We start from the raw sequence: 9,349 nt of genomic DNA, 5'->3' as shown, positions 1-9,349 counted from the left end.
TCACTTTCAGTCAGAAAAGGAGTCTGCTTAAGCCCCTGAAAGCATTTGACAACCCCAAAGACCATTTGATATACTGGACAGTGTGCGAGGAGGTTAACATTCTGGGGTTTACTTCACCAGGCACCTCCCTCTTAACATTTTCCTCTATCTTTATAAAATCAATAAAATACACATCCACTGGGTCTATCCCTGGAATTTAATTAAGAGTTCAAAGAAACTGGTATCCTTTTTTTGCAGTGCAGACAAGTCCTTGTCCATTTATCTGCTGAAACAATGTGATTTATTTACAAAGGCTTTTATGGTCACCACTTATTTGAGATGAGCTACGATGAAGAGGTTGATTGATATGATACCTGATGCTTTTGATGTTTCAAAGAAGGTTGCTAATACCTTTTACTGTGTGGTTTAATGATTTTCCTTTTATGTGTGTTTTTATGACTTTATTGCAGGCAGCAGAACAATTGATCCTTTGGGATGGTAATGTCTAGACTGTTCTTTCCTGACAACATAAAACTGTGGTAGGTGATTCATAATTTTTAGCTAAAAAAAACAACAGACTTTCATAGGATGTGACACATGCTGGCATTTCAATACACTGTAATTGATTATACTAATTGCAGATAATGAGGATACTAAATTCAATGGCCTCCAGAATCCCTGAATTGACATTTCAACTAAACTCCAATACAATGTAAGATTGCTGTAAGCCATCACAGTAGAAAAATGACTCCAGTCCTTTCCTCAAACAGCATAATTCATTCAATCTGTGATGTGAATATTAAGTTGTAATTGTTTGAAAAATCGAATTAGTAGTCTGCAATGGAACGGCATTATGTGATGGGCTTGTGATCAGTGCAAGGTGCAGATTAACACTTGGCCTGTAAAAATGATGAAAAATAGAGTAGATGTAGCAATTTGGTTGCTGATGCTGAAGATAATAGACAAACATTAAACTGTTTGATTTGTTGCTGCTATTTGTACTGGTGGTTTTGCTGTACATGAAATGAATGATTACCTACTGAAATAGACTGGAAAGTCTTTCAAATCTTCATCTTATCCATGAATGACTAGCACACACACTGTAGCAACATCCAACCATTGAAACAAGACATAATGTCTTTTTTCTCTGATTTACACTTCTCAATTACACCTACGATAATCTACCTAATATTCATCTTTATATCTGATATTCCATAAAATGTGAACAATGAAGATCCCTCCATTCATAAATGATGATTTCCCACACTGTGTCATACTGAATCTCTTTCCACTCTTTTATAGCAGAATGAGCATATGAGTCCACATTCTTGGTTTTAAAATACAATATACTGACAGGTATATTTGACAAAATATATATTCAAAGAAACAGCTTTCTTGTTCTTCCACTCCCTGCTTTTAATTATTCTATCCTTCACTACCATCAAAATTAATTTGAAACTCAGAGGAAGGGCCCCTGCTACAGAATGATCATATGCACTGACAGGAAACTGTAGTAGTAATTATTGATGACCACATGGTGTCAGTGTTGCATATTGGACAAAGGGAAATATGGATTGCGGGACTTTTTGACATTTTGAGTCCTTCACCGTAATCTTTGCAGCAGTTAAGACCTCTGAAGCATTTTCTGATAAGTGTAAGTCCAAATTGCCCTCTGCATTTGAAGCGGGAACCAGTTAAAAATTCACATTTCAAAGATAACGCTGATGGATTGTGCCACATTTTAGTGATATTCCAGAATTAAATTCTAGTCTGCACAGCTGCAAAATGGAGGGATAATGGTTCTGTTGGGCATGTTTAAAAATTTAATTTGACAGTTCATTCTAGACCTTGGAAACAACAACAATTTCCACTCAAGGACACTAACTCGCTTATTCTAGAGCTTCCTACTGTCACATGGTCTTCATCAGCAGAAGAAGTTGTCACGGAACCTTGTTTGAAGATCTATAGTCAAAAGCTCCTGGACAAGAGAGTAAGCGGAGCTTTAATGGAGATTGTTTTGTCAACAGTTACAATATTTGGTGCCACTTTTTAACTATGGCGCCCTTTATAAAGGCTTTATAAGTTGTAATTAATGGCTTTTGCCAGTAATTAACAATTAATTTACTAATATTTTATAGATTCACAACTTTGAAGCCATCACGTCTTCAGGTTATAAAGGTTAGTAATGTCATTAATATAGCGTATAGGGTTTCTCAATTTGTAATAAGCCATCAGCAAAACCTAGTCAGTCATCTGTAATAATAAATGTTAATAAATCTTAAATTAAGTCTGCAGTTGTAAATGTAAATAAATTGTTAATAAATGGTTTCGTCCAGAGACCATTTCCAGAGGGTAATTGGTCAAATGATCTTCTTGATGAAGTAAAGGAGTAAAAAGACAAAGCAAATTTCATGTTGGAGGATATTCCACAACCTGGCAACCCTAAAGTTGTTCTGGAGTATAACTGATTTAAAAAGCATAAGAAACTGATTTTGTCCAAAAGTGTCACTGCCTCTGTGGGCTGAATAGCTGGCTGTCTCAAACTGATATTTCTGAAGATTGCATTCACTCACAAATACTTTGTTTGGAGTTGCTAAGAGTCCCAACTATTGTTAATCTCGCAGTTACTGTCTGAAATAGAGTCTTCAAAAGGTTAATAGACACACGAGTGTTTGAAGTTTTTAATGTCAAAGTCAAACTTTTACATGATTCATCTTCATACCAAACCATTTGTCGACAGGTCCTCTTCTTCCTCGTCATAGCAAATGCAATTAGTTCATTATGTAATTACAGGAAGGGAGCAGCAAAAACAGAGCGAGCCCCCGTAATAAAATAAAACAAAGAAGAGGAAAATAAAAATAACAGTTTTTTTCTTTTTTTTTCTCAAGTGCAGATTTGAAGACCTTAAGCATGCCATTGTCTGTTATGGTTTCCAGTTTCTGTTCTACAGTGTAGTTTTATCTGTACATGGCTATAAGGGTAACAGCACGAGGGGGGATGACAGGTACATGGTGTCCACTGAAGTGTCTTTTAAAAATGTCTTGATTGGTTGGTGATAGATCCCAGATGTTATGCTCCTCTCTGTCTGTCTCCCCTCACTGTTTTGCAGTAGATTGAAACATATTCATGTTTAAACGTGCAGTATAAAAAGAAGATACACACCCACATTGATTCATGTACAGCAAGTTCCCTTAATTCCGGATTGGAGGGTTTGAAAGGTGCCATAATGAAACTGCCATAAAACAGCAGTTTGAAGAAATATCTGCCACTTTGAGGAGGCAGGGCTGTGTCAAGAGTCTCTTTCCAAAACTCACAAACTGGACCTTAGTTCCTTATGACCTTTCAGGCATCCAAGGGATCAAGACCCACTTATCTCAACTCTTTCTCCCAGAGAATGAGCATGTGTCCGTCTGTGTCTTGGTGTATGAATCCCTGCAGGATGTTACTATTGTTTTCACTAATTCAACATGAACACTCCATGAACAGAATAACTCCATATGTTGGGCCTTGAGATTCATTTCATCCACCGCACAGTTCATCAACAACAGAGCTCAGTAAACAGCCATGTTAGGGATTTGGGGGTAATGAAGGCTCTGGGAGTAAGTAGATCAGTGGGTTAAAACAAGCTAAAGGTGTCAGTCACAGAATTGTGAAGTTGAAGGTATATACAGGTATACAAAGTGTAGTCACGCACATAGAATACACCCATTTTTCACCCTAATTACCATTGTAAAATAAACAATCATCATGGTACTTACTACTTTACTGTTGCTGCACATCTTTCAGTGAGGAGACAGTCAAGCAACATGTGTGGGTGTGTGTGTGGCCACATAAAAACCACAAGTAGTCAGTCGGTAGGTTAAGCATTGTTGCACATCTTACCTGAGTGTTGCTCTTGAGTCTAACTATGCAGTACAAGAATCTATGAATTAAACTGCAGTACATCCTTAACAACCATGTCTCCTCTGCTTCATCTGATCCAAAACAACCAGAAAAATGAAGAGACAGACTTACTGGCAATTTTCAGTGTTACATTCGCCTAGCCAGACATTAATGAGATCAGCACAGATCAAGGGAGGAGAAGAGAGAAGAAAGGGAACTCATTAAGACCACAGGGACGACCTAACCCTATTATCCCTATCACACCACTGAACCACACACTGATGATGGGAATTAAGATGTGCTGGCCTCGATCCACACCCACTCTTCAGCCCAGTGCAGCAGAGTGTGTCTGGAGTCGTGCAGTAGCTGCTGGGAAGGACGAATGTGAGGGAGTCTGTTATCTGCGCGATTCAGCACAGCAGTATGGGCGTGTTCAGGTCGGCACTGTGCGGTGAAAAAGGGTTGCAGCAGAACTCTGAGCTCACACTTACATTGTGTTCTTTTTTGTTGCAGCCTGCGGGACCGTCCGTGCCAACTCAAGGCTCTGGAAACTGAGAGAGAGGCCCAAGGTTACCCCAAACTCTCTCCATGATAAGGAAGGAACAGTTTAATCCACTGAAGCTAACTCCCTTGCTGCCATCATTATCTCCATTTCCCTATATGCACATATATATGTGTATATATATATATATATATATATATATACACATATAGGTACTACAGATGTATCCAAATAGGCGTGGTATCCAAAAAAGGCGTGTGGTTTAAAAAAGAGAGAAAAAAAGTTAGCATTATCTTTCTTTCATGCAGAGTCCTTTTTTCTTTTCTTTTTTTTTTCTTACAGAAATTTGGTTTTTCTATGAGTCCTACTTACAGTATGCAGAATATCTCATATTCCCACATTGTCTATCATTACATACAGTAGATTCCCTTTAATGTAGCCCCACACATCAGTCAGAGAGATGAGTAATTATTTAAATACATTTCATGTTTAAATATTGGCTGGAGGGGATCAGGCAAAATGCTACAGCTAATTCAATGAGAGGCAATATGTTAAAATTATGATTAAGAGCACATACACACATAGTGCATATCAACTGCGCACATCTTAATGTGGGTTTGTGTTCCTACTTATGTTCTAATATGCTTTATGTATGTGTGTGTGTGTTTGTGTTTGTGTGTGTGCTTAATGTTTCTGTATGAAAGGTAATGCAAGTTATTATATACTATATGTTACATGGCCACTGAATCATGTCATAAACTGTGGCCCTATGCATGTTCACATTCTGTAAAAGCACTGTATGAGTTTGTGTTTACATGCTTGGAGGTTTTGTGTGTGCATGCCTGTATGTGTGTGTGTGTGCATGTGTGTGTGAAAGAACATTTATGATACATGAACACTGTAAGGATACCGTAGGTTAGCAGAGATCTCAGCACCTCAGTCTATTCTGAAATGCTGAGAGACAACACTGCTGTTTTATCAAACACACATATATACATACAGACTGGGTGTGAAGGCAAAAAATAATAAACATATACTTTCACACACGCAGGAATACTGTGGCACCACTGACACTCTATGAGAACTTTGTATTCTGAATGGTTACATTTGATTATTGTAAAAAAAAATCTATCTTTTCACATTGTTGCAGTTTGTTCGGAATCCTTTATGTTTTGAAGAACAATACCTGATTTTTGAGATCAGCACTTTTTTTTTTCTATCTTGTAACTGTACAGTGACCATACTTTTGTTGGTACTTTGAAACTCTGTTTATGACTTGTTAAATTTCTCACGGGATTTGCAGGTTGATTGGTTAATATCCCCGTCTTGTGTTACGATAGAGTTGATTAGGCATTACAAAGTTTCATTGGCTTGAATTAAATCCAAATAGCTCAATTAAAGACCCGTTACTTCTTTTCATGTTTTGACTGGATAAAACCTTGGTGGTTTTACAGCAGATGGTTCTCCAGTTGAGTCCAAATCTTGCTTGCTGTAGCCTCAGTGAAAGTTTTTCTTTGCGCCAAGACATTTATAGCATCAGGATTTACTCAGTCTTAATCTCTTTCTTCTTCACACACATTCCTCTGTGCCAGAGGGTCAGGCATGCATTGGATTCAGGTAAAAAGAAGAGGAGATGAAGTTGTCCTCCTCTACATGGACATAATAGGATCTTTGCCTGTAGGCAGCTTTTACTAATAGTTAAAAAAAGATAATTTTTTTTTAGAAAGTACTCCTGGCCAGAGCTCTCCAAAGAGTCGATCCATCACTTGCTTAAGTTTAAGTGCCTATAAATATTAGTCAGAATCCAGAAGTTCCAAATTGATACATGATTTTCGGAAAACATCTTTTCTGACATTTTCACATCTTCACAGATTTAAAAGGCCTTCCAAACTGATGACTTGCCAGTACAGTCTTCACCCTCCCTCTTTATTCAGAAAAGGGAATGGTGTGGTGATTGTTCCATTGCAAGGCTGTCACAGGTAGACCTCGCGGCGTGACAACGTGAGGCAGGACGTGGTCTTGTAGTCCCCTCCTGTCCGCGTCAGTGGTATGACCTCAGGTGGGTTCTGGCCTTCTCCTCCTTCCTCCTCTTGCTGGCGCCTCCCAAAGCCTGCACTGCTGAATGTGTCATAGGATGCTGAAGTCATCTTGCGGTTCAGAAGGTTACGGTTGTGATCGCCCATGTTCCTGTTGCGGTCTCCACTACCCAGGGTGCCGAGAGGATCGCCGTTGGCTAAGGGTAGTCTTTGACCTTCTCCGCTGATGACCACCCCTGGTTCTGAGCTCCCTGCACTGCCGGCGCTTTCGCTGTCACTCTCGTGGTCGTTACCACGGAGATTGTTGTTGTCGTCTCCTGGGGTGAAGGTGGAGAGCCGTGGGGGGTCACTGCCGTGGCGCTGGCGCTGGCGAGGCGATGGGCGGACGGGCATCCAACAGGTGTCAGAGTGGCCAAACTCATCACATTCCCTGGTACACTTTCCTGTCAGAGCTACATCTGGCAGCTGTCTGGCATCTGGACACAGGAAAGAGACAAAACATGGAATTGAGGGGTGAGATGAAAGGACAATTGAGAAGAAAGGACAGATGGATAAAAGAGTACAACACGAGAGAAGAGATGAATATTACGTGAGGAAGATAGGAGAAAGAAAAATGCGGGCAAAAATAATAAGAGAGAGCACAGGGCTTGAAGAAAGAAAGGCAAAAAAAAGCTGTGAGAGCAAAATGAAAAATTGCTGACTTCAAAAGAATCCCAGCTGTGCTCAGCATTACATTGAAGGTGAAAGGTGAGGTCAAACCAAACAACTAGCAAGGCCAAAGAGAATATCATTATCAGACATTTGAATGACAAATCTAAATCATTTTACATGCAAGGAAAAGATTAAGTTACATATTGGCCCTATTATATCCCATGAGTGAGGGTTCAAGAGGTTAGTGAAGCCACCAGAGACTGGTTAATGTCCTACAGGGTCAAGTGTCAAAGGTTATGGATATTATCTATGTAAACCAGTCATTTATGAATCAATACTGACATAATGTTAAATGGAGACAGGAATTATAATGATGATAGATGAGGTAAATGTGACTTTCCTGCCAATTACAGAAGCTGTGCACTTGTCATGTTATAGCTGGTTTAAGGTAAAGGAATACATCCCATACACATCTAATTAAAAACAATACATTCATTCGCTGTTTGATATTCACTGTACTTGAATGAAACACAATAAATTAAATATTTCTGTTGTATTCTGAAAATGAATTCCAGCTTTGTAGTTTACGTACAGAAGTGGCAGTAAATTCATGTGAAACCAAAAAAGCAATAATTATATAGTATAATTACAACCAACAAAATGAACTGTCTGTTCAATTCCTCTCTCCATTTGACCATGACGAAAACTTATTGAACTCCCCTAAATCCTCAAGATTTCAGATGTCGCTGTGAAAGCGGCATTTAACTGGAAGCACATTTACAGTCTCAGAAGTACAGTCAGTCACCAAGGTCATAGTGAACTTCATGCTTTACCACTGTTAGCTCTGGCATGACCACATGGAGAAAAAAAGAAAAAACTGAGAAAAGAAAACCTTTTTTTGCTTCTCTCCATCCTTGACAAAGAGTCAGTAGAAAAAGGTGAAAACACAATTTTGTTGGTGAAAGGAAAGATTTGGGCTGCCGACTGACAGCAAGGCCACAGATGAGCCTCTGGCACACATTAGCTTTTTTGAAAAAAGCACTTCACATAACACACACAGGCTTTCATACAAACATATGAGCAGCGCACACACACACACACACACACACACACACACACACAAACAATTTCTTTATTCTATACAACGCACTCCTTTCATGAGAAGAGAGAAAAAGACTTGTGAGACCTTGACAGCAGGTCAAGGTTTCAATAGAAGTGTTTGTCAGTGTGTGTGTGTGTGTGTGTGTGTGTGTGTGTGTGTGTGTGCGCGTGTGTAATCAAAACATGTGTAAGCCTTTCACAGAATACAGGACATATAGCCTTGAGAGACAAAATATGTAAGCAAATATATCTGGGAACCTCCTGACTGCAATTCTGAACGAGTTCAATAAATGAATGAACACAACATATGTATGTGTGTGTGTGTATGTGCATGCGGTTGTTCTGACCATTCTCCACATGCTCCTCCTCCCCCACACTGCCTTCCGGTGTGGTCCGCTCGTAGCCTTCCTCAGGCAGCGGCAGGGCTCCCAGTCGCGGCCCTGATGAACTCTTGCTGCTTGGTGTCTCCGAGTCCTCCATGCCACTGTCATAGCAACCGCCATCCTGGGGTTGGCTGACTACGGAGAAGGTCACCCGGCGAAGGGTCCCCTGCAGGGAATGTACACACACAATATGGGATTAATCATCCACGATTCCTAATCTGAGATTCTAAATCTGGGGATTAGACTGGTGGGCAGGGGTCTGCAAAGACATATTGAGATTATCTGATCATGTTCGCCTTGATTATGGGCTTAGCTACTACAATGCTGGGTAATAGTCATCAACCAATCACAGTGGCCTTTCAAAGTTTTTGGTTGGGTTTTAATCCCAGTTTAGATTAATGCTGCTGGACGTTGCTGATGTTTACAATCCTCTGGCCTGCTCAGGGACACTTATTTTTCATCAGGAATGGTGCCCAGTTGTAGCAGCTGGGTAATATATAGTCCATTCTAAAAACCCCTTACTTGGTGCTCTGTTTAAATAAGTTTATTTTATTATTTTTCTTATTTTCAATAAATGCCACGTAAAAAAAAGATATTTAAAAAATTGTCTGTGTATCTAAAGCCTGATATATCTTATTCTTCTGTGCAATAGACCCCCTTTGTTGTCCATTAAAAACACATCAGTGAGCCACACTGTTGCACTGCAACACATCCTTATAATTAAATGACAGTTTAGGCCTAAAATTTAGCTGGCAAAAAACAACCTATAGTTATGTTTGCGCTATCTAGCAGTCGTAGTAATGCACTCTACAACG

The 9,349-nt window shown here is 39.6% G+C and overlaps 1 protein-coding gene across 1 annotated transcript in view; it reads right to left on the bottom strand.

Annotated features, from left to right (window-relative positions):
- Positions 1 to 2,646: 2,646 nt before the first annotated feature.
- The window catches only part of pcdh7a (protocadherin 7a), a 41,825-nt gene continuing 35,122 nt past the window's right edge, over positions 2,647 to 9,349 (bottom strand). Inside the window, exons 4-5 of the mRNA XM_067584539.1 lie at positions 8,499 to 8,700; positions 2,647 to 6,875 (exon numbers count right to left, since the gene is read on the bottom strand). Coding sequence (XP_067440640.1) covers positions 6,337 to 6,875; positions 8,499 to 8,700 — 741 coding nt within the window. The 3' untranslated portion in view covers positions 2,647 to 6,336. The remainder of the gene's footprint in view (positions 6,876 to 8,498; positions 8,701 to 9,349) is intronic.

This window comes from Thunnus thynnus, chromosome 3 (genome assembly GCF_963924715.1).
Source record: "Thunnus thynnus chromosome 3, fThuThy2.1, whole genome shotgun sequence".
Taxonomy (NCBI): domain Eukaryota; kingdom Metazoa; phylum Chordata; class Actinopteri; order Scombriformes; family Scombridae; genus Thunnus; species Thunnus thynnus.
The sequence above is the reverse complement of the archived record's forward strand: the minus strand, read 5'-3'. Positions and strand labels throughout refer to the sequence as shown.